Source organism: Apis laboriosa, unplaced genomic scaffold (genome assembly GCF_014066325.1).
Source record: "Apis laboriosa isolate Shangri-la unplaced genomic scaffold, ASM1406632v1 scaffold53_cov140, whole genome shotgun sequence".
Lineage (NCBI taxonomy): Eukaryota > Metazoa > Arthropoda > Insecta > Hymenoptera > Apidae > Apis > Apis laboriosa.
In genome coordinates, this window is record NW_025223656.1 from 455,022 (window position 1) to 482,514 (window position 27,493).

Below are 27,493 nucleotides of genomic sequence, written 5' to 3' on the forward strand. Positions count from 1 at the left end.
ATTTTTAATATTATGAAGCAATTAATTTATGTTAAAACGTTTTGAAAAATAAATTAAATTTACAAGATATTTTTATTAATTAATTTGCTATATAATTAATATATTTACATAAAAATAATTGTAAAATATTCTACAACAACAATAAATATAAATATTGATATATGATGTTAAAATGATAATAAAAATGTAATTTGTTACCATAATATATATATTAAAATACATATAAAAAAAATAAATAAATAAAATGCTAAAAAAAGAAAAAAAATATTTTTAAATTTAATTATTATTATAAAATTATTTAAATTTAAACTAAAAAAAAATTAAATTGAAAATATTATATAAATATATGCATATATTTAATATGAAAATTTAATATATATTAAATTATTTTCCTTTAAGGTTTCTAAATTTAATATGAAACTATAAACAAAAATTTTTTTTTAATTAATTAAAAAAAATTCATATAATTTTATATAAATATATAAAAATCTCAAAAAAAATTTATTTTTTAGATGAATGAAAAAAATTCAATGAATAAAACAGAGTATTAAGCTCAAAGATATAAAATTAAGAAATAAAATAAAATGAATACTTACATAATTTTAATTAAAAAATATAAAATGTAGATAATATAATAGTATATATAATTATTATTATACACTAAATGATAATATACTAAAAATGCAATAAAATAAACATATTACATAATTTTAACCAAAAAATGAACATCAATTTAATATATATTAATCTAATAAATTAAAATTCTATTGAGATTATTGGTTAAATTTTAATTTTCATAGAATTATTACAATTAGCAAAAAAAAAAAAAATAGAAAAATCTTTTATAAGAATATTTATTATATAAATAATATCTCAAATTTTTAAAATAAAAATAAAAATTGTTAAAAAAATATTTATTATAAAAATATTAGAAATTTATGAAATTATAGCAAATATTATAATATTATATTAAATTATAATATTAAAATAAATTTTAATAATGACTAATTAGAAATTAAATCTTATAAGATTAATTTATGTTCATTAAAATATTTGAAAATTATAGTTATAATTTTTAAAATATTCTAGAAAATATTTAAATACACAGTTTAAAATTATAATGAAATAATAATTATAAATTTAATAAAAATTATATTAAGATATATTAAACAAATAAATATTTAAATTATTTTTTTGAATGAATAATTTAATATAATCTTTTTACTTATTTATTCTATTTCAAATAAAAATAATTAATAAATAATTAATAAAATAATTATATATTATATTTTAATAAAAAAATATGAATAATAATAATTATTCAATAAAGTTTATTATATTATTATATTTTGTATAATATATTTGTTTTTTCATTATATACTCTGTTTCAAAATAAATTAATTTATATACTTTTTATTTCAATTATTATATTAATTTTATTAAAATTTTGTTTTTATAATTTATTATTTTAAAAATATGATAAATATAAGTAAAATTGATATTATTATTTTGATATAACTAAATTAAAAAAAAAAAAATATTTATTTTTAATTTAATATTTACATGATTGTATAAAAATATTAAATACATATTTATATAAGTATATAGAGTTTAAATTTTTTAATATTTATTTCATTTATTTTAGTATTATTTTATAAATTCGCGCATTTGTATATAAATCACCATTGAGAAAAACCACGAATAATATAATACAAAGATAGTAATCATAATGAAACTTATATTCAATTAATTATGTAGTAGATATAGATCATATAATTTTTAATATTTAATAACAAAATTTATATTTGATAAGAATTTAAAATTTTTTTTTCAAATTTTATATAGATATTATTTTTTTACTAATAATCGATTGAGGAACTTTAGTTTTATCTTCGCTTTAAATACATATATAAAGGAATCAGAATCGATAGACGAACTACGTTTGTAATTTGAGGTCAATTGTAGGACAATATCATTCTACTTCGAACGTTCTAAGGGGAGTGTTACGCTAGGTAAGTATATTTTTTTTTCATTTTTGTATTATATAGATATAAGAAATTATATCTTTAAGAATTCTATTTGCTATATTAAAATTTTATATTCATATTTTTTATAGTGTTTTGTTTTTTAATTCATAAAAAATATAATATATATTTGTAATTCATACAGCGTGCACAAAAATTTAATTTTAAGATTATTATATGAGATTATTCAAATATATTATAATTAATTAATTGTAATTTTAAAAGATAGCATTGAAATATATAACATTTTTAAATGAAGAAAATATTAACGTCATTGTAAGTTCTTTAATTCTTAAATATTAAATTTCTTCCAGTAACCTTGTCAAGGTCAAAGATATTTTTTTGAAGACAAACTTATCATCGATATTCTATGCATTTTATCGATAAATATTTAAAATATTTAAATTTAAAAACAATCTAATGATAAAATTAAGGAAAAACAATTTATTTTTCAATACTATTAATTTGGAGGTTATAAAATACATTTTTCTGACAAATATTTAAAACAAAATTTAAATTTAAAGACAATTTGAAAAAAAGAAAAAGAAAAGAAAGACAATGAATTAAAAAAAAACTATTTTTTTAACATCATTAATTAAAATAATTTAGAAATTGTAATATACTATAATATACCTTATATTGAATTATTTACATTAAATGAGAGTTTTATTTATTTTGACTAACGTTATTTCTATTTCAGATTTCTAATAAATAAATATACTACTCGTAGTACTACTCGCAGTAATAGAATGTCATCATCCATTAAATCCATAAAAGCACGTCAAATTTTTGACTCTCGTGGTAATCCTACTGTAGAGGTAAAATAATAAAAAAATGTATCATTTTAATAATATATTAATAATAATATAAATTATGGATAAAAAAATTATATTTTATAATTTAAAAAAAAAATTATAAAAATTTATTATATAACTCTTATTTTTAGCATATGATTTTTAATATATTTATATATGAAAGTTTATAATATATTTAATTTTTTAATTGTGATTAAAAATAAAATGTTTTTATTATTATTCTTTAATATATTTTATATCTTTATAATATATTTTTAGGTTGATATTGTCACAGATGATGGACTCTTCAGATCTGAGGTACCATCAGGTGCTTCTACTGGTATTCATGAAGCTCTAGAACTTAGAGATAATGATAAATCTAAATATCATGGAAAGTCTGTTTTTAAAGCTATAAATAATATTAATAATATTATTGGACCAGAATTAATAAAGGTATTAAAAATTAACATTTTTTTTTTAATTTGCTAATTAACAAAATTTATCAATTATTAAAATGATTTATTATTTATTATTATTATTAAATGATAATATTTAAACAATATATTAATTGAACAATATTTATTATTTAGTCAAATTTGGATGTTACTTCACAAAGTGATATTGATAACTTGCTTTTAAAACTTGATGGTACATCAAACAAATCAAAACTTGGAGCAAATGCAATTCTGGGTGTTTCCTTGGCAGTTTGTAAAGCAGGAGCAGCAAAAAAAAAAACATCATTATATAGGTAAGTTATTTTTTAAATTTCATATTATAATTTGTAACAATATATTTTAAAAAAGTTATATATGTAATATTATTTCATAATAAATTAATAATGTTATTATATTACTATCTATGAATTTTAAATATATTATTAAATATAATAGTATAATACAATAATTTAAAATAATTAAAATTATTAAAATTATTTTTCTTATAAAATGAAACGTATGTACAAAATTTTTCTTTTATAAATATTATTTTTGATGTTTGAAAAAGAAAAAATATAATAAATAATTTTATGAAATCTTATAATTACAGATATATTGCAGATTTGGCAGGAAATACGAATATTATTTTACCAGTTCCAGCTTTTAATGTTATCAATGGTGGTTCGCATGCTGGAAATAAATTAGCAATGCAAGAATTCATGATTCTACCTACAGGTGCTTCTAGTTTCTCAGATGCCATGAAAATGGGTACTGAAATTTATCATCATTTGAAAAATGGTATTAAATCGAAGTTTGGTCTTGATGCTACTTCTGTTGGTGATGAAGGTGGTTTTGCTCCAAATATTTTGGACAACAAAGAAGCTCTAAATTTGATCATAGATTCTATCAAAGTAAGTTTATTTAAAAAATAAGTTTATTTAAAAAACTTTATTATTTAAAAAATATATATATATTTCAATGAATTATTATATAATAATTTCAATAAATTTATATATATATATTATATCCTGTTAATTATAATTATTATAATTTGTTATAAAAGTTATAATTTGACATTATTTTTAATTTGATATTTTTATTATTTAACATTAAATTAATTTTTAATTATTATAAAATTTAGACTGCTGGATATGATGGAAAAGTCAAAATTGGTATGGATGTTGCTGCATCAGAATTTTATAAAAATGGAAAATATGATTTAAATTTTAAGAATGAAAAATCTGATCCAAGCACATATTTGGATTCAAATTCTTTAAAGAATTTATACCTACAATTTATTAAAGAATTCCCAATTGTATCAATTGAAGATCCATTTGATCAAGATGATTGGAATTCATGGACAACATTAACATCTTCTACTGATATTCAAATTGTGGGTGATGACGTTACTGTCACAAATCCTAATAGGTAAAATTAAAATTTTGTATATAATTTGAAATTTAATAATAATAAAAAAATTATATAACCAATTATAATATTTATTTAATTCTTATATTTATAAATGATAACAAATATGTAAATAATAAAAAAATATATATATATATATATATCTTATCAAATTTATTATACATTACAGGATCAAAATGGCTATTGACAAAAAAGCTTGTAATTGTTTGTTATTGAAAGTTAACCAAATAGGTACTGTCACAGAATCAATCAATGCTCATAAACTTGCTAAGAGTGCTGGATGGGGCACAATGGTTTCTCATCGTTCCGGAGAAACAGAAGATACGTTTATTGCTGATTTAGTTGTTGGTTTATCGACTGGCCAAATTAAAACAGGTGCGCCTTGCCGTTCAGAACGTTTGGCAAAATACAATCAAATTCTTCGTATTGAAGAAGAATTAGGTTCATCTGCCAGATATGCAGGAAATAAATTCCGTAATCCTCACGCTTAAGATATATTATATCTTTTTATTAATAAAGTTTTAGTTATTATATTTACTGCAAAATAAGTTGAATATATACTTTTATAATTATTAACATTGTATTGATGAAATAATTTTGAAAACCATTATTGTTATTATATTTAAAAGAGAAAAAGTTTTCCAATTATAGAGATAGAGAAATGAAGAAATCAAAGAATTTCTGTTAAAACAAATATTATGAAAAATAAAAATATGCAGATATTTATTTTAATGTATCATTTATTAATTAATTATTATTTTAATAATTACTTAAATTTAATACTAACTAAATGATATAATATCAATTTATTAAATTATATAAAATTACTTGTTGAGTAGTTTATTAAATCAGATTAAATAATATTAAAAGTACAAAAAAATAAAAAAATTTGGTATATAACAATTTAGAAGCACAAATTATAAATTAATAATCTTTATGATTATAATTATATATAATATATATGAATGATAATATATGATAGTATAAAATTTAATTCTAGTTTATCATTAATTATAACATTTATTTAAATAAAGTCATTAAAAATTATTATTGTAAATCTTATTATCAAAATGTCTAAGTAAATAAAATAAATAAATAAATGATAATAGAAAAGAAAAAATAGAACATATTAATAAAAATATTTAAGCATTTTAATTCCTTACTATTTAATAAATTTATATATTTTTTTTATTTATTATATAAAAAAAATTTATTAAACATTAATATATTTTATTTTAAATCTTTGATCTATATATATTATTTTTGTTAATCTTTAATTTTTTTTAATTTATAGTTTTAACATTTGTTTTTATAAATCATATAAATTTATTTTTAATTAATTATATAATTTGATAATAAATTTCTAGAATTTCTAGAATATTGTAAATTAGTACGTATAAAAAAATTAAAATATTATATTAAATTATATTAAATATTAATTTTATACGTATATATTATTGTTTTATATGAATTAGATATTTATATATAATAAAAGTCATTAACATGTTACAGATTATGGTATGTTTAGAATATATATATATATATATTATAATTTTATAAACTATATACATAAATTCAATAATTTTTAAATGACAAGTGTATTTAAAAAAAAATAATTTAATAAATCATAATTATGCAATTTATTATTATTCAATATTATTTAATATTATTCAATAATATTATTCAATTATCATCTCAATTAGAATCCAATTAGAATGCAATTAGAACTTAACTAATCGTTGCAAATCTCAATTAGTGATTATAAAAATTAAGCTAGATAGCTATTATAGAAAAGAGCTAAAAATCAATCATCATTAAATTCACTGAATATTCACAATTATAGTTATATACTTCCACAATATTGTGAGTGGATCCTTCAAGGAATAGCATTTAATTCAAGTACTTTGTGAATTGCCTTAATAATTTCAGCCAATAATTAAAATTGATTTAAATTTTTATATAATAAAATTTAAACATATTTACATTATATTACTTAAATTATACCATATAAATAAACATTATAAAATTACATCAACATTTTATCACAATTATATGTATATAATATATGTATTTAAACATTTTAAAATATTAACCTTTATTTACGATGTCATATTTTCTATTTTTCCTTGAACGGGTGATCCAAAATAAGTTATCTTGCTGCAATCAGAAATAAATGTTAATTTTAATCACACAGTTATAAAAACAAATATATATCATAAAATAAAAATGATTGCAAAGTTTCTTTTTAATTATTATTTATAAAAAGAGAAGGAAATTAATTTGTAAATACAAAAAAAAAAGATAAAAAAAATTTTTAATTTTTGAATTATAATAATGTTTGTATTATTATTGCATTAATGTTTGTATTATTATTGTATTAATATAATAATTATAATGTTGTTCGACTTATGATTTTAAATTATTTCTATTTTAAAATATTTTTTTTCTTATAAAATATAATTCTTGATTTTAACCTTACAAATAAAAGAAAAAATTTTATATTTTATACATTTGTAAATATATTCGTGACATATCTTTGAAAGATCGATTCTATCAAAGATATTAGTATATCAATATACAAAAATATTAATTTATATATAAAAAATAAAGTTTATTTATTAAGTTACAAATTTATAAAAAATTTAAATTATGTTAAATCAAGCGAAATAGAAACAGAATAATTCATATTATAAAGATAAAAATATCTTACTTTATTTTTGCTTTGCTTTATTTAACATAAATTTAATTATTTGTAACTAAGTCTCAATTGATATTTTTATATATTAATTTTCATGTTTTTTTTTTAAAATCGATTTTTCAAAACTGTTTCATATATTAATATTTTGTATACAATAGCATATAGTCTTGTCGATAACTGTCGTAGAATCAAGATTGAAACGCGTCAATTACCCAGAGAAATAAGTATATTGAAAATTATTGACAACTTTCATTCGATTTCATTCGTTTCATTAAGTCATGACGAAGTAGAAAAATATAAAAGAAAAATGTATTTTGTATTTTGTTTTCAATATATATTTTAAACTACATTTGTATCGATATTTATCAATCGTTATTACAAAAATAAAAAATTTTTTGTAATAACTATAAATTTTTTGTAATAATTATAAATTGCAATATTACCGATTGATGTTAGTAAATATAAACAAAATCAGTACTGACAATACATGATCGATAACAATCAGATTTGATTTTCCATTATAATCGAATATGATTAATGCTGATATCAATGAGACGCAAAATATTGGCAAAAATCGACCAATTAAATTGTTCAACAGTACTTAATTGATTGGCAAATATCAAAATTTTAAGTTTTTATATATGCTCCAAAAACCAGAGTTCTAATTTTAAATTGATGAAAATAATTCCATAATAATTAACTCATTTTTAATTTTATCTTATATTTTTTTTTTAATTTTATCTTATTATCTTATTAATTTATTTAATTTAATATATTATATTAATTTAATATATTTAATTATTTTATTTTAAATTAATAATATATAAATACACGATACATACTTGAAAATAATCTTCAATTTCTTGAAGTGTACGATTTTTCGTTTCTGGCAAAACAATATAAATAAATAATCCTTCTACAAGAGAAGAAATTCCAAAAATTATAAAAACTCCAATAACGCCCACTGCCTCATTCACCTATTTTAACAATAAAAAAATCAGATTAATAATATATTTTATTATTACATATTATAATATATTATATAATATAATATAATATGTTATTATATATGATAATATAATAATATACAATATATATACAATATTATATAATATATTAAATTATTTGGAATGTTCGAAATATTTTTTTATAGTTGATATATTTCAATGCAATATTTTGTACATTCTATATTGAATGACATTTTTAAAAAGAATTTTTTAAATATTATTTTAATCATGATTTGTAAAAAGGCATTTAATTTTTAAAATTTTCTCAATTATATTATCACGTCTTATCTTAATAAAAAAATTTATACTTCTTGTATTTTTTTATAAATATTAAATTAAAAAATGATATGAAAAATAACAAATAAACTTAATTTACTAGATACTATATATAAATAAGATTATATATATAATAATATTTTTATATTTATAAAAATTTTTTAGAAATTTCAATATAAAAATATTAAATAAACAATACAATTAAAAAGATAAAAAAATAAAAGTTATTTAAATAAGTAATAAAAAAAATAATTAATAGAATATTGACATTTAATCAAGAATTAAATAGTAATTAAAAAAAAATGTCAAGCAATCAAAATCTTTGTTTTAATTAAATATTGATTTTTATGAAATTTTGTTAGAATTTTGATCAAATTAATAATTAATAAAAATCAAAAATTAAGAATTAAAAAATAATTAATTTTAATCAAATAAATCGTTTTTTTTTATTTTTCATTAATTTCTTACAAATTCTAAATATATAATTAAAAATATTTGGTCATTTGTATAAATTAATAAAATAGATAAATTTCATATAATTGCAAACATACCATAGGGAAAATTTTTGTTACAATAAAAATACAAGAATTGACAACAAAGTAATTGAAACCACCGCCAATTCCTCGAGCTCTTTGCGGAAGCAATTCCGCAACCATTAATCCTGGAAGTGCCATCAATCCCACAGTATTAGTTGCCACGTATAATAATAAAAGTATACCAACAATGTATATCTAAAACATACAAATGTAATAAATTAAAATGTGCTTAAAAATAAAAAAAAAATTTCTTACAATAAAGTTTATTATTATTATAATTTACAAATATTAATTATTATAATTATTATAATTTAAAAATATATTAAATTAGATAAACTTAGATTTAAAGCTATACTGATAATTTTTAACATATATCACTTAAAAAAAAATAAAATTGCAATTTTTATAAAATAATAAATACCGTAATCTTTATTACTTAAGATTGTCAAATATAAATCGCATCCAATAGAAATTTTATTCCAATATTTTGTTTTTTGTCATGTTTTTAAAATTTTAAAAAAAATAATAGATAATTATTAGAATTAAATTATATTCAATTTTATCTAAATGTTTTGCTAGTATTATCTTCGGGGAATTAGATATTAGATGACACAAATATAAAATATATAAAGTATATATTGAGATAAAATTTCTATTAGATACATCTTATATCCGAAAGTTCTAAATAATAACATATTTTTGGACTATGACAACTATATTAATATAATAATATAAACTCAATTTTTATTAAATGATAAATAAAAAAAGAATTTATCTCTATTAAAAAGGGATTTTTTTGATAAAACCATTATTTTATGCTTTTCATTTTATTAATAATTAGAATTAGAATTAATTAGAATTTACTGTTTTTTTTTTAATACCATAAAAACAAAATGAGAATCATTAAAATAATAACAATACTTTAATAAAGTTAATAAAACGAGTACAATTTATCTATTATTAAATAATTATCTATTATTACATAAATATATAGATAGATATATAAGATATTAAAATATTCTTGAAAGATTCATAAAACAAACATAAAATTTCAATTCAAAACTTATTTATTAAATTATAAAATTTAATTTAAATTTATATTAGATAGAACAAGATATAAAAAGAAAAAGAGACGGCTTATTCCTTTTTTTCACTTCACTTTGTCTAATATAAAATAATTATTAATAATAATACATTTAATTTTTAATTTAATAAATAAATCTCAATCGAAATTTTTTTATATCAATTTTTATGTTTTTTTTTTAAAGCTAATTAACTCTATAAAAATGCCTCACGAATGTATACATTCTATATATGTAAATAGATAAGATTAATATGTATTTATTTAATTATTTTATCGATTATTTTTAAAAATAAGACTTATATATATTATGTATTTATATATTTATATATCATGCATTTTATAATAGAATAACTTACATCTATAAAATCTTCTTTAATTGATATATATATTGCAAGAGCAAACGAAGCAAAGGCTGATCCTAAAGCGGAAAATATTCCAAGATATCTTCTGCTCACTCTTAACAATAAAAAACTTGCCAGTGTACTAAATACAAGCCTAATAATCGCTGTAATTACTGCTGCCAAATAACTGTTTATGTTGTCACCACCTGCATATATAATGGATAAAAAATAGATATAAGAAAAATTCATATAACGAGCAATATCTTTTTTAGTTCAAGTTAAAAAAAAATTAAAAAAAAAATAAATGATTCAAGATACATTATATATTCACAATCATATTATTATCAATTAAAATCATTAATAAATACTGATCTCACTTTGATCAAAATTACATAATTAATATTTTTTATATTTTTATATAAAAAAAATCAAATAAGAATTCAAATTTTTCTAAATTAATTATTAAATACCAATAAAAGATTATTGAATTATACGATTAAAGATAACAAAATATCAATTAAAAAATGATGTGATTTATCATTTATGAGGATATTACATTACACTTAAATTTTAAATGAATATTAATTATTTAAAAATTTTCATCGTCGCATATTCTACGATTGATTTAATATTTAATCGATTGAAGATTTAATTATCAATTGATTATTTATTAAATACTTCAGTTAATGGTTAATCATTAAAAAAACTAATTACAAATTATTACATTTTTGAATATAATGAAAATCAATTAAAAAGTTTGATTCATTAAAATTTTAATTAAAATTATTTATTTTATTATTTTTTAAAATATAATAAAACAATGTTAATTGTCAAAAAAAATAACAAAAATGTATTTCGATAGAAACATATTATACATTTATATATATATATATATATATATATATATTAAAATTTCTTACAAATTTGTAATATTAAAAAATAAATTATAAAATAAATAGAAAAAGTATTTTATCTATATTTTTACTTATAAAAGAATTACTTATGTCTGAATATTTATTTTGTTTTAATTAAAAAAATCAATAAAATAATTATATAATATTAATAATAATTAAATAATTAATTGCAATTAAATTTTTATAAATATTTTATATATGAAGATTTCTCTTACCTATACTTGTAACAAGATTTACTGCATAAAAAACCATGATAAATGTTCCACTTAATAATTGAAGAAAATTAAAAATATTAATTATGGTCAATGGTTTGAAAACACTTGGATCCAGAAGCGTGGAAATAATAGAAGACTTTTTTTCAAACAATGATGTATTCGCCATTCGGGCTGCATCTATTTTTGCTCGCGTTTCTAATATCTCCAATTCAGCTTCAACCTTTTATAAATATGAAATATGGTTTGTTAAAATCGATTTTTTCTTTTTTTTGCAAAAACTTTAGTTTTCAATAATGTAATTGATTAAATAATTATTATTAAATTACTTTTAAGTATATAATTTTATATAAATTATTATATTGGCATGTAATTTATATTATATAATTATAAAATAAAAAATTCAATAAAAAATTAATAATTTTTAATCAAAATTAAAACAATTATAAAAAAATACATTTTTGGCTTAAATAATTTTTTTTCAATTTTGAATATTTTTGACATCATTAAAAATACTTCATTTCATAATTTTGAGGATTATTTTCATCCTTTAGATATAAGCTATTAAGAGGATAAAAACATATTTTTATAAAATATTTTTATAAAAATTATTTTATATGTAAAATTCATTAAAATTTGTCTTAAATTATATTTAAATATTATATAATAGTTTATATGGTAAAGACAATTTTATGAAAAATTAATGAATAACAAATTGAATTTATAACAAAAACTACTCTTGCCTATTTTCAATTATAAAATTTACTATATAATTTTATGATATAATTAAATATAATTTTTTTTAAATATGTTTATTTAATAATTTTATTAGATTATAGATACTTATATTTTATTATATTGAATAATGAACATTTTGTTGAAATTTTAATTTATTGAAAAAAAATATATATATTTATATAAATAAATATATATATTTTAAAATATTTTTTTATTCTCTTGGAAAAAATAAAAAAAATTGAAGAGTCATTTTCAATATTTTTAATTACAAAGAACGATTAAAGCAATAAAAAATTTGTTTTAAAAGATTAATCATTTTATCATCATGATATTCAAATTTTTGATTAATGAATAATTTATATTCTTAAAATACAAACTATATAACTATATTTACACAATTTTACACTACATTTAAGTACAATAATATTTTTTTATTTATATAATTTTAATTCCCATGATATTATACATATAATTTGGATAAAATTCCAAAAAGATTCAATCTGATCATTATAAAATTTGGAAGTATAGAAGGAAAGAAGAATTCAAATATAAAATTTTAAATTCGAGTATTAATTTCTAAGATATAAAAAAATTTTCATTGCTATATTTTTAATTCTAATTCTAATTCTATATAAAAGTAACTAATGCAATCGTAGAAATTATCATTAAATATTTCATAATATTTATAGGATATAAAGTATTAGGTAAAATCTTTAATTGTTTTCATAAAAAATAGCAAATATATATAGATAAATATATATATATAGATAATAATTTCTTCATGGGAATTTTAAATTCCGAGTTAAATAAATTATAGAATTGTTTTCATTCAAAAATAACCCAAATAATAGCAATAATAGCAATTGCCACATTTGCATATCAAATGTTTTTATTTTGGCAATTTTTTTTTTTTTATTTCTACTCATATAGTATAATTAATAGTATTTAATAAGTCAAATTTCTTGAGAATGAGTGATCAGATTTTTGTTAGATTGTAAATAAAACATCTTATAGATGAGCTCGATATAATTATTATGTATTACACAATACCCTACAACGGCGATGATAAAGATTATTGTATTAATAATATTTGAATAGGCCATTTCAATGATTACTAATATCTATATACTTTTAATAATTTTTATATACTTTTAATATACAATAGCGAATGTTTTTTGAAAATACTTCAAAAAACTAATAAAAATTCGAAATCTTAGATTTAAGATTCTTTTCTCCTACTTAAATTTTCTACATAAATTTATTTGGTAATTAGGAACTACAATCAATAATGTTATTTGTAAATATTAGTTAATCTTAAAATAATGATAAAATAAATTGATATTACTTTTTAATAGAAATTGAAACATATAGATATATATTTTACAAACACATATTCTACCTGTTTCTCGTTATTTCCTCTCAACCATAGTAAAGCCTTTTTTGCTTTGTCGGGTTTCTTTCGTCTTATGAGCCATGCGGGACTCTCCGGAATCAGGAGCAACGCAATTAATGCTGTCGTAGGAATTATGATTCCGCAAAAAGCCACGATATCCCATGTGAAAGAAGCCCCTAAGACGTATATTATGAGAATTCCGAAACAATAAAAGGTTAAAGTACATCCTGTTAATAATCCACGGAGTTTCGGATCGGCCATTTCACCCAGAAAAACCTAAAGACAAATATCTAATATATATATTACAATAATGTGTATATATATTAAAATTATTATATTATATATATATTATATATATATTATATATATTATAATTAAATCTTAATTTATATCTTTATTTATATCTCTAAATCTATTATTTATTTAATGTGATTTGAATATTTAACATACATTAACATACATTAAAATATCATGGATAAAGCTAGTAAAAGCTATTTCTTGTTCTTATAATCTTAGAATTCTTATAATCCTTATAATTTTATCTCTTTGTGTAAAATTAATGAAATCAATTTATTCATTGTTCTAAAAAACTAAAAAAATGAAAGAAGTCAATTGAATTTCAATAGATAAAAGACCAAAAATAGTAAATAAAAAATAGTCATAACGATTTAAAAATATGACATCGAGTTATGTATAGAATCAATATATTAGTATCGATTAGATTAGTATCAATTCACATTATATGTATTTTTAATAAAAGTGTATTCATTTAATAACAAAAATATTAATACGTTTTCTTGTCTCGATAAAAATTTTATATTTGTTAATCATCATGTAATGATTGAATGCCATTTATGTATCGTGAATAAGATTGATATTGCTAGGTTATATTGTTAATTCTGCATTGATAATGAACAGGATATATCGCAAAAAATTAACAAAACTATAATTCAGGAATATTCACTTTATGATACATACGAAATAGAATAATGGAAAAATAAAAAAAAAAATTTGGATTTCAACATTTGTGAGTAAAATAAATGACAATTGAAAATATACTTTTGTGATGATATATGATGTGAATAGTTCATTGATTGTGTCAATAATGTTATTAACCAGACAATATACCTGTGAATATATCAATGCTGCATATCATATATGCTCTTCAAATATTATATTTATTAAATATAATAATATAATACAATAACTTTTATTTATATGAATATGATACATACATTCACGATACATGTAAAGGAAGGAAAAAATAAAATATTAAGATTTCTTACTTGAGCTGGTGCTGCCATTAGACCAACACCAAAACCTAATACAACTCTTCCTACTAAAAGACAGGGAATATTTGTAGAAAAACCTATGATGAACCATCCAACGGATAGCGGTACTGCTGAAAATTGTAAAGCACCACGTCTACCAATTCCATCTAATAATGGACCGGACATCAAAGACCCAATAGGTGTTGCTAAACTGTGAACTGATGCTGAAAGATAAATCATAAAAACATATATTTAAATATAATGACTTCAAAAAATATTAGCATATTGTTTAAAATACAATAATTTTTTAAAATTGGATTTAACAATTTGAGTTATTTTGAGAAATTAAAAAAATTAATTTATTATGATGTGAAAAAAATTTCGAAAAAATTACAATTTGTCATAATTCCAAAAATAATTCAAATTTATAGAAATTATATTTATAGGAAACTATCGGTAAAAAAAATATTCTTGCAAGAACAAGTATTTGCTATATTAATAATATAAAAACATATTTTGAATTATGTTATTCTTGCAGCAAGTTTACATATGTTCAAATTAAATAATAGATTAAAATTATATTTTGAAAATTTAATTTTAATATGTTATAATCCTTTTAATCTATTAAAATGTTTTTGTATATTCTAATACAAAAATATGAAAGCGTATTTATTTAATTAATATAAAAAAACGATTGTAATTAAAAAAAAATTTGCAATTTATACAAAATTAGTAATTTAAAAACAAAATGGTAATCAGGAAATGTATTTCCTAAAATTGAAAATATATTCATAAATTATTATATATAATTTATTTTATTAATATATTTTATATATAAAAAAATTTGCAATTTATACAAAATTAGTAATTTAAAAACAAAAAATGGTAATCAGGAAATGTAAGATTTCTTAAAATTGAAAATATATTCATAAATTATTGTATAAGAGCTAAGAGAGATTATACCATTTAAAAAAAAGACATATCTCAATAACAAGGTTATATCCTTGGTGATTACACTTGGTCTTGAATCTCATTGATAAATATTATCCAATCAGACAATATGTAGGTCAGTCGTGACACGCGACATAGTAGAAATAGTCAGACAGTCTGATAGTGCGTATTATATCAATCATAAAATATCCTTGAACTTGTAAGCTAGTTCTTGAACTTTTGTTTCTTGATGCATTTTCAAACGAAATTATTTAGAATTTCTTTAATAATAAATTTAACAAGATTCTAACTCATTAATCCTTAATAATTATTATTTTTAACTAACTATTTTTAAATTATTTCAGGTTTAAGTTTTAAAAAATGAAATAAAATAATGCATCTTTAACATTTCACATAGTATACTTTTTATTTGAATAAATAGTATACTGTAATAATAATATAGGAATAAAATTTGATTGCAATAAAATTTAAAAATAAAATAATAATAAAATTTGATCATATATCTAATAATATTAATAGTTATATTTTTTAGTTTATTATATAAATAATTTTATTATAATATTAATAATATTTAATTTATTATATAATATAATTAATATTTTATGATATTTTCATAATTTCATTAAACTTTTTTATTAAACAAAAAAAGTAGAACAAAATGGAACGAAAAATTATTTTTATTTATTTTTATTTATTTTATTTTATTTATCCATTATTTTTTGTTTTATTTATATTTATTTTATTTTCTTTATTTTCTTTTATTTTACAATTTATTTAAAAATTATAATATATAATATATAATTATAATATATAATAATATATAATATATAATATATAATTATATATAATTATAATTATAATATTTAATATATAAAAAAAATGTAAAAAAATAAATTATATAGAATATCAATAATTTTAATAAATTTATAGCATTTTTATAGTGAATATTTTTCTGTAATAGTTTCTTTTTCCTTTTTTTTTTTACGATTGAAATTTTATTTTCATGTATATTTTTATCAATAGATAAATAACAATTTCCAATTACAATAATAATCTATTAATTATTTATTATCGCTGAATAGACCAAAACATATTAGTTATTTTGGAAAATAGATATTTTAAGAATTGTTAACAGTTTTTTTTTCAATTTTATTCGCTTTATTGGCTCATAGAGAACGAAAGAAAAAAATGTTTCTTAAATTGCATCTCTCTTGCGTCAGCATTTATTAATCAACAAAACTGTTTCTATTAAGAAATAGATTTGCGCATTGTCTTATGTGTATAGTTTGAAAATTCAAACGGTAAAATATTAACTGATGTCGATAAATATAAAAAAAAATAATAATACTAAATATGTGTGATCGACAATAGAAAAAAAAGGTAAATGAAAAAGTTTGAATAAATAATGGAGTGGTACGTATTCTTCGTTGTTACAAATATTAAATCAAAATGCTTTTTTATGGGAATTATTTTTCTATTTAAATTTGCATCACTTAATTTTTTATCTCATTAAAATTAATAAATGCTTAAAATTAATAAATTCAAGGTTTAATATTTTAAAAAAAAATTCTTAATCTATCGTTGCATTTATGTACATTCAAGATTATATAAATAAATATTAATATAATGTAAAATTAAATTTTAAATTCAAAATTAAATTTTCCGTAATTGACTATTTTCTTATATTTCTTATATAATTGAGTTGAATATTTGCTATATGCCGGTAAAATAATAACTTATGTACTATAAATATTGATAAATTCAATTGAATAAATTATTATATTATTATTAAATTATTATATTATTATAGCAGTATATATAATATAATAATATAATATAATAATAATATAATATATATAGCAAATATCAACTGAATGAGAAACGTGGTTTTATGAATGAGATAAAAAAAAAGTATTTAGTGTTTTGTTTTACGATATGATTTTAAGTTTCTAGAGATATGTACATTCCTAAAAAATCGAAATTCTAATTTCAAAAATTAGTAAGGATTTTGCGACAAAAAATCGGATACTATTATATATTAATTCTTTGAATGTCATTAATTAGATAATTTTGTAATTATCTAATTAATTATATTATTTTTATCTATTTATTTATATTCTTATAATTATAACAAAATTTATAAATAAATAAAAATATTATCATTTAATTAGCATATTTAGTATTTTTTATAATCTTCGAAAAACGAAAATATAAACATTTCTTTATACATATATGACATATTCATAAGACATTAGCACAATGAATATAATCACTACATTTAAAATTATTTTAAAATTATTTCTTGTATTTTTCGTATTATTTTTTGTGAATTTATATATTTCGGTAAAGAAATATTAATATTACGTTTAACATTAATATTTTTTTATAGATATTTTTTTATAGATTGTTAATAAGTATAACATTTTAGATTAAATAATTTCTTCTAAATTATATCATCCTTCTTTATATTGAATTGGTTTTTATATATTTTATGCTAAGACAAAAACAAAATATTTTTTAAAAAACTTTAAAAATTATATCATTCTATGTACTTAAAACATTTTTTAATGATTTAAGTCATCATAAATTAGATATAAATCATTTAAAAATTATAAAGATATATCATTTAAAAATTATAAGCTTCTAATATCATAAAAACTGATACAGTAATATTTCTTTATCGCATATTATTACATTTTACATCATTAGCATTAGATTAATTTTTATCGACAGTATGTGACTTTTTTGATCATAAAATTTATAGTTGGAATTTAAAAGTAATTTTAAAAAACAGTATTTTGAAAATTAATATATTTAAAAAAACAATATTTTGAAAATTATATTATGGAAAAATTTCTCTTATAATGTACAACCAATAATTGCGTTATAAATTGTTAATAGAAAATTTTAATAAAAATTTAAAGAAAAACAAATTAAGTATAAATATAAAAAAATATAAACTCTGGTTAATAAGACTATTATTGAATTACCAAATTAATTTATAATATTTGATTTATTACATTCGATTATAAATAAATCAATTTAATTATCATTAAAGATAAAAATTTTTATTTTACAAACTTTTAATCTTATTTTAAAAAAATCAAGTTTAGTAAATGATTTTGACTCTTTAACTTCACGTACCTATCCATGATCCAAGTTCCTGATCAGCGTGCATTGTGCCATTTTCTTCAGCCAATTGTGGTAATAATGTAGCACTGTAACCAATTGGCATTCCTCCAGCGGCTGCTACTAATAGAACTGCACCAGCTAATAAACACTAAAATATAATACTTGAAAAAATGATTTTCTAAATAATTTTTTAAAAATTTGTATACAATAATTAAAGAAGAATAAAAAAGTCTATTTTTAAACAAATTATGAATCGATTTTTTTAAGGTATTTTAAGGTATTTTAAGAACGTATTTTAACATTCTTTATCTATATATAAGTTTATAATATATATATATATATATAATGTATATTATGTGTTTATATATATATATATATTATAAACTTATATATGTATAAATAATTTGTATTTTATCTATAAAATATCTTTATACATATACATCTTTAAATATAAAATGTATTACTAAATATAACAATGTATCACTTATTTTTCAAAAGAAAAAAAATTAAATAAATATTTCTAATAATTATATAATAATAATATAGTTTTCAAATAATTTAAAAGCAAAAGAATTATTATATTAAAAATAGTTTTTTTTCTAGTTTTTCTCTGTTCTATTTATATATTCTTTTTATTTGTATATTTTGCATATTTTTAGATAGTATTCATAATTCTATGTATTTTATGTAATTTTCTTACCTGTGCAAATATTCCTTTTGAATTCGATGAATAATGTATTACATTATCTTTATCGTTAAAAATTTTGTCTTTATCTTGAGTATTATTATTTTCTATATCTTCACAAACATTTTTAACTTCGTTTACTTTTGTATAATCGACTGTAGAATGTTCCAATATTGAACAACATTCTTCACTAATAAAACAAAAAAATAAAAATCTTATTTTAATTGTTTAAATAATAATATAGGAGAAATTTAACTTTAATTAAATTAAATTATGTTAAATTAATTAAATTATATTAAATTAATTAAATTATATTAAATTAATTAAATTATGTTAAATTACTAGATAAATTAATTAAATTAATTTATTAATTAATTAAACTTAATTAATTAATTAAATTGAAAACTACAATAATTTTTATTATATTAATATTACATTACATTAATATTAATTTATTACATTATTAATTAATATAATATGTAATATTATATTATAGTTATTTTAAAATTTTTGTCTCTAAATTTATTGTCTCTAATTTATTTCTAAATTTTGTAATTTTAAATTAATAAAATTAATGAAAATATAATATATTTAATTTTTATAGATATTATATATGATTTTTTAGATATTTTTATAGCAAAGCGGAATAAACAAAAGTGTAATTTTACAAAAATTATCGAATTATAAAGATTAAAAATATTCGAGTAAGTTTCATTTAGAATATCTAAATTTAAAGTATCTAACTTATAAAAATTAGATATTTTAAATTTATAAAAAAGAAAATTTATTAAAATTGTTAAAGTTAAGTTAATCAAAAAAATATCAAAAAAATTGCAAATTAAGAATTTTATTACAGAAATTTTATCTACACCTTTTCATTTTTATAAAAAAGTTAAATACAAAATTTCTAAATTTTTATCAATTTTTTATCGAATTAAACATAAATCGTTATAAATAAATACAATTTTTGAATTCTAATTTTGATATAAATAACAATGTTATAAAGTTAAAAATAAATGTATCATTTTAAAAAGTCAAAATAATTAATCTTCACATTTTTAAAAAAAAATATTTTTTTTTAAATTTAAAAATTGCAAATTGTAGCTGATTGAAAATTGACTAATTTTTATTACAAATCTTTTTTTTTTTTTTAGATTGAAGAAAGTATCTAAGAAATCATGCGTTACGTTAAATATTGTAAAAAGATTTCAAATTCAAATCCAAAGAACTTTAATTATTTTTTTCTATTGTTTATATATCACAAATTTTCTAACTATTTTCTATTCTATAAAATAGAAATGCTAAATCATACATAATCCACCAATCAATATCGTTCTATACAATTCAAGTTGAGCAGACAAGCAGTTTGATTTAATCAAATGAAAATTTATTAACTGTGGATTCTTAACAATTAAGATTTTTATGTATCTTATATGATTTGATTTTTATGATTTTACACTCAATTTAATTGAAATTAATTTTAGTTTACATAAAAGGTTTTATTAACAGATTTATAAGTCATTTAAACGAATAATGCAATATTTCGTAAAGAAAAAAATTTATGAAAAAAATGATGTTCAGTTAATTACATTAACTATAGTAAACTATAGTAAACATAAACACACATATCTATAATTACATACATCGATACGATTTTAATTGTATTAATTTATAGTTTTATTTACGAATATAACGAATCATTGAATTCATTTCAACTAACTACAATGCTATGGAAAAAATATAATCATTTAAAAAAATTATTTTGATTTTAAATCTCCCGTATTATTTCATCTATATATAAAATCATTTATATCACATAATATCCCTTTATATTAAATAATTTTTGTAAAAACATTTTTTTAATAAATTCATTTTGATTAATTTGAAATACACTTGAAATATAATTAATATAATACAAGGTAAAGTAATTTAATTAGTATATATCTTATCGAATTATTAAAAATAATACTTTTTATGAAAAATTTTATTTTCAATTTTTTTTATGAAAATATATTAACAATAATTATTAACATACCTTGGTATTGGTGATGTCATATTGAATCCAGTTTAAGGAATCTTAATCTGTTTAATATCACTTTAAAAATTCACTTCACTATTTTAATCATAATTTTTTTGACAACATTTATTATTTCTTTACATTTTATTATTTCTGGTTTATAGTTTTTTCATCACATTTCCATCACACTTATCTTGTCATAAAATATTACTTAAATAAATATGTTCAATAAAAATTATTAAAACACTAAAGTCTTATTTACCATTCTAACTTACTTAAAATATAATCTTCCGATAGTAGATGCACATAGAGATTCTACGTCACGTCTGCATGAAAATAACGAGTTCTGAGAATTGGCTCTTTAATAAAAAGAAAAAAATAATAAGCTTAAATAAAGAAGAAAAAAAGATAGATGATAATAGATTGTTAATATCTAATATCAATGCTGAAGAATTCCATGAAGATGCATCTATTACGAAAGCAAAAATTCATTTATTATCATGATATTAATAAATAAACAAAACATATTTACGAAAATATTCATCACATATATTTAAATAATTCAATTTGTTATTTAATATTTTACGATCGATTTTAATTTAATTCGATTTTAATTCTCATAAATCAATTAATTCTATTATTACTCGAAATTGAAATTTCTAATCTTTTATAAGTAATGATTTTAGAACAAGATATAATTAATTAAAGTTTTAATTTTCAAGAAAATTTTTTTTTTAAGTCAGGAAATATTTAATATTCTTTTTTCTATAGCAATTTAATGCGTTTCAAAAAAAGGTAAAAATAATTTTTCATTATAGAAAATTGCAATTATAATTTTTAATGATATAATAATTATAAATGAATATCACGTAGAATAATTTTTTCATTTCATTTTTATGAATTTAATATATATCTACACAATAAATTTATAGTATAAATAATTTTTATAAAAATTAAGCATTTTTTTTTAATTTGATTTTATTTATTGATAAAAAAAACAAAATATCATTTTTTGTTATAAATTTATCTTTATAGAAAAATATATATATATTTTTAATTGTAATTAAATTAGCGTGTAATTAAATATAATTAAATTATATAAATTATTATAAATTAAATTATATATATTATATAATTAAATTAGATTTTGTATAAATAAAATAAATTAGATATTTTATTGCATTGCAACTTGATAATATATTCCTTAATCTAACTATTATTTTATCTACTATTATTATTAGAATCTATTAGAATCAAAATTATACTATTTTTTAAATATATGATTATAATATAATTTACTTATAAAATATAATTAAATAAAATTTTTTAAAAAATGAGCATTCATGATGACAATTATAATTTCATTTGTAATATATGAAACGTTTCATCATATTATGAATGAAGTTTGAAGAAAAAGATAATTCTAATTTTATTAAGAAAAAGAATTATAATTATTTTAACAATAATAAGCACAATAATTAAAATAAATAATAATACTCAAAATAATATTTATTTTATATTGTCAATTATAAATTAAACAAAAATATATATTAGTCAAAAGATTATTTAATAAATTATAAAAATATAAAACATTGTATTCTTCGTATTATTGTTTTTAATAATTGTTCTTATTCAAAAATTTTCTAAATATATATTTATTAAATTTAATTTGATGCAAATACAAACATAATATATATTTTTCCTACGTTTAACCTAATCTATATAATAATTTAAAAACAAAATTATATCAAGTGCATAAATCTATGATGTATATATGTATATATATATTAAATATAATATGATGAGACTAAGCTTATGAATTATGAAATATGAACAATTGCAGAAGATATTATATAATTAAATTTTAAATATATTTGAAAAATTTAATAATTACGACAGATAATAATATATATAATAAAAATTATATAATTAATCAAAAATACTATGAAACGAATGATACATGTAAGTACATATTTTCATTCTGAATCCTTTTTTTCTCTGGATTTTTCTTTCACTGTCCTTTTCTACATGCAATCCAAGCAAAATTCTAAATTCTAATCAAGTTTTTGAATTCTGATTGATTGAAATTATTACATCGATTTCATTATTTTATAATATAATGAACTTTTACTTTAGTCTAATACTAAAACAAAATAACTGACCCAAAAAGTATTTGTCGATAAGTATTTAATCGATAAGTCAAAGTGAAAAAATCTCTTTTGCAGATTTTTGAAGAATTTTTTATAGAAAGCGAATTTTTATCATGAAAATCAAAAGAATTGACAGATCCGTGACTCTCGGTGATCGTTCATTTATTTTCGATAATGAACTTATTATTGTTAACTAATTTTAAGAAATAAAGTAAAAAATTCTATTTATAATATCTATAATAAGTAATTTGTCACTTTTTTTATTAGGTTTTATCAGGTTATCATATTAATTTCATTAATATATTGGTGAAAATTTCATTAATATATTGATGAAATTATTATAAAAATTATAATATTATTATAAAACTTAGTTATGAGTGATCAGATTTGTTATTTTCTATTTTCCATTCAGTCTGATAAGATAACATATCTTAATAATAAATCGAATAATTTTATATGAAAAAATAAATCAAAATAAAATTTTTTTATTCGAAATTTCATTTTGAGTAAAAGTTAGAAAAATGTTCAAATAAAATTTAATTAAATATGAATAAACTATCGATAACTGATTATTCTACATGTGAAAAAGAAATAAAATATAAAATAAATTTTATCGCTTATTCTTTGTTTTTGAAATTGAAAATATATAGTTAAGAACTCATGTAATCGGCGTGTAATTCAATTTTTTCAAAAACTAATTTTTAAATGAAAAAAGTTATTTTTAAAAATCTCATTTTTTGTTTATTTTTACACATAGAATAATTATTTATCGATGATTTATTTATATCTAATCGGAAAATAATAAATTTTAGTTATATCTGAAAAATTTTTTTTAGATTATCTTTATTCTCTCTTTCTTTATCCTCTGTTTCTTTTTTACGTTGCTGATATAATAGTAGCAAATACTTAGAAAAGAGACCATATGTCCGCTAAATGTTATGTAGCAGTTTGAACTTTTATATACTTTCATACTTAATATTAGATTTCAAGAAATGAATTCCATTCCAAGAAATTAATCAATAATACAGCTCTTACCACAATGAATTTGCGAAATTCATTGTCAGACCTTTATTTGTATATCATTTATCATTAATGTCAAGTTATCAATGTCAAGCTAATAAATAATTATTCCAGCGATTGTATGCGAATCTACATTCAGTTTAATATTTCAACTTGAACTACAATCTATAGCTATATACATATAATATGTTTCCCGAGACTATATCCTAGACCAAGTTTGGATAACTTTTTCTTTATTTTATTTATCTACTACTATCAATATTTATTTTTTTCATTATTAATTATTCTATATTTCTCTATGTTTTATCTCACTGTAATTGTGAATATACATATATTATTATAATATTGCAATACATATTTTTACTTATTTAAATATTATTCCAATTTTTGAAAACGGAATTTCAAAGTAAAATTTTTGAATGAAAGTTAAATCGAAACCAATGTTTCGATATCAATGCATTATGGTTATCGATATCTCACTCAAGAAAAGAAAATTTATCTTCTTTTCTTCAGTTTCAATTGAATTCTTAGAAATTATCTTTATATTTATTAAGCTTAACGACTGCAGATAATATCCATAATTTGATATATGCCGAAATAATTAATGATTGGTATTAAGTTTCATTCATCACGCTCAAAACTCACTTCAAGTTTCATTTCCAAAATTTGGTGAAAATAGGGAAAAACGTTTAAAGCAAAGCAAAAATGCAAACGCTTAAACAAGCAAGCCTCTATAGATTTCTAACCTCCCCTTTATTCTTTTTCTACATTCCAAGAAGTATGGTGAAGGGAACTTAGGAGTGAGGAGAGGAGTCGCATTCGATTCGCGAGCCATCAGTTGCCAGAATTGTCCTAGACTTTACGTGACTTAAGAATACATTGATAAAAATGTAATTATCCTTTATATTCATTAAATTTATATATTTTTTCTTTATCCTATATATATATTCTATATCCCATCTCATAATATAATTTTTAAAAATTGATATAGTTTAAATATTACGTAAAATGTAAAAACTATAACTATGAATTTTTTTGTTAAACAAGATACGAATTTAAAATTTGTCTGTCACGTATAAAATATGAATGTTGCATAAAATTTATACATTTAATGAATATTCGAATTCATATGCAAGTAATTATAAACTCATGAATTATAAATGGTTTTATTTATTAAATTATTTTTTTTTTGTTTTCATTTATAATATTTTTATTATATAAGAAATGTAAATTTCTAATGTATAGAATATGTCTAAAATATCTATTTAAATTATTTATATCTAAGATATTTATTTAAAATGTTTTATTTAAAATCAAGCTAATTACAATTAACAATTTTTATTTCATATTTATCCTATATTTTTAGTAATAACAAATGAAATATATTTGTATTAGAAAGAAAAAAAATTATTTTTAACTTACTATTAACAATTCACAATCACAAATATAAGGATAAATTTTTCATAAATACGATTTTCTTTTTTTAATAAAACACTTTGCTCGTGTATGATATACATAAATTTTTTAAATTTATTTTTAGAAAATAACAATTATTTTAGAAAATTTTCGCTTTGACACTCACGTATCCATCACTGGAATTTTCACTTTTATATTTTTACTATTTTCTCTCTGATAAACTTTGTATTATTTACAACGAAATTTAATGAATCAATTATGAAACAAAATTAAGTGATTTTTAATCGCAAATAAAACAGGAAAAATTAATTTTCTCAAAGATTAAATTCGAAGGTTTACATTGAAGAAAGAATCACTCAAGTTTGATGAAAATGTTTGCAGAAAATGGCAAGCGGTTCGTTAGGTAACTAGTCGGGACTAGTCGCCTTGGCTCACGATGGCTCAACTGAATGAAACATTCGACCGTCCACGCTCTTATAAATTGCTCACTTCGATTAAGTCCCTTTCTCAACGTTCGTCGTGGACGTACTGGATAATATTATATATGATCTATGATCTTTAACTGGATTACCTTCAACGATACCGGAAGCCCAGTTTAAACGAAAATCAGCGGGATTTGTGGAGATCTATAATTTTAAAGGAACAAATCTGGACGCATTTGAAATAATATTATTTGAAATATCAATTCAAATAACTTGTAAATGCTTGCAATAATTTAATTTTAGTATTTAACTTCTTGTCTTACAATTTAATCGAAAGATATTGGATCAAAAAATACTACTTAACTAACTATAAATTAACTATAAACTTAACTAAACAATTTAACTTCGATCAAAGCTTCAAATTATAAAATAACAAAAATTCAGAATCGTCGATATTTTTTGTAAAACATAATAATAATTTATAATAATTTAAAAATTATGAAAAAAATTTATAAAAAATTTTTTAAAATTTGTAAATTTTATGATAAAA

The 27,493-nt window shown here is 17.8% G+C and overlaps 2 protein-coding genes across 12 annotated transcripts; one reads left to right on the forward strand and one right to left on the reverse strand.

Moving 5' to 3' along the window:
• Positions 1 to 1,894: 1,894 nt before the first annotated feature.
• LOC122717609 (enolase) lies at positions 1,895 to 5,293 on the forward strand. 2 transcript variants are annotated; one of them, XM_043941835.1, is made up of 7 exons: positions 1,895 to 2,012; positions 2,725 to 2,842; positions 3,098 to 3,271; positions 3,409 to 3,566; positions 3,863 to 4,163; positions 4,394 to 4,680; positions 4,850 to 5,293. In XM_043941835.1, the coding sequence occupies exons 2-7, from the start codon at positions 2,774 to 2,776 to the stop codon at positions 5,169 to 5,171; spliced, it is 1,311 nt and encodes a 436-aa protein (XP_043797770.1). In that variant the 5' UTR covers positions 1,895 to 2,012; positions 2,725 to 2,773; the 3' UTR covers positions 5,172 to 5,293. The 2 variants fall into 2 exon arrangements, with proteins under 2 accessions (XP_043797770.1, XP_043797769.1); XM_043941834.1 differs by lacking the exon at positions 1,895 to 2,012 and adding an exon at positions 2,241 to 2,300.
• Positions 5,294 to 6,319: 1,026 nt separating this feature from the next.
• On the reverse strand, positions 6,320 to 26,942 carry LOC122717543 (facilitated trehalose transporter Tret1-like). 10 transcript variants are annotated; one of them, XM_043941734.1, is made up of 12 exons: positions 26,528 to 26,942; positions 22,211 to 22,294; positions 21,954 to 22,128; positions 19,934 to 20,108; positions 19,246 to 19,381; positions 15,166 to 15,374; positions 13,886 to 14,155; positions 11,752 to 11,971; positions 10,638 to 10,828; positions 9,213 to 9,392; positions 8,221 to 8,355; positions 6,320 to 6,837 (listed from the first exon to the last, which is right to left on the reverse strand). In XM_043941734.1, exons 3-12 carry the CDS (start codon positions 21,971 to 21,973, stop codon positions 6,769 to 6,771), a joined length of 1,605 nt encoding a protein of 534 aa, XP_043797669.1. In that variant the 5' UTR covers positions 21,974 to 22,128; positions 22,211 to 22,294; positions 26,528 to 26,942; the 3' UTR covers positions 6,320 to 6,768. The 10 variants fall into 10 exon arrangements, with proteins under 10 accessions (XP_043797669.1, XP_043797674.1, XP_043797670.1 ...); XM_043941739.1 differs by lacking the exon at positions 22,211 to 22,294 and having other exon boundaries at positions 21,954 to 22,145; positions 26,688 to 26,942; XM_043941735.1 differs by having other exon boundaries at positions 21,954 to 22,261; positions 26,688 to 26,942.
• Between the last annotated feature and the right edge of the window lie 551 nt (positions 26,943 to 27,493).

Coding starts and splice junctions, on each gene's coding strand:
- LOC122717609 (XM_043941834.1), top strand. CDS start 2,278: ATGAAGAAAATATTAACGTCATT. Junction 3,272..3,408: donor TTGGACCAGAATTAATAAAG/GTATTAAAAATT, acceptor TTTATTATTTAG/TCAAATTTGGATGTTACTTC. Junction 4,681..4,849: donor ACTGTCACAAATCCTAATAG/GTAAAATTAAAA, acceptor TATACATTACAG/GATCAAAATGGCTATTGACA.
- LOC122717543 (XM_043941739.1), bottom strand. CDS start 21,973: ATGACATCACCAATACCAAG. Junction 19,382..19,933: donor CAAAAGGAATATTTGCACAG/GTAAGAAAATTA, acceptor ATTATATTTTAG/TGTTTATTAGCTGGTGCAGT. Junction 8,356..9,212: donor TAACAAAAATTTTCCCTATG/GTATGTTTGCAA, acceptor TTGTTAAAATAG/GTGAATGAGGCAGTGGGCGT.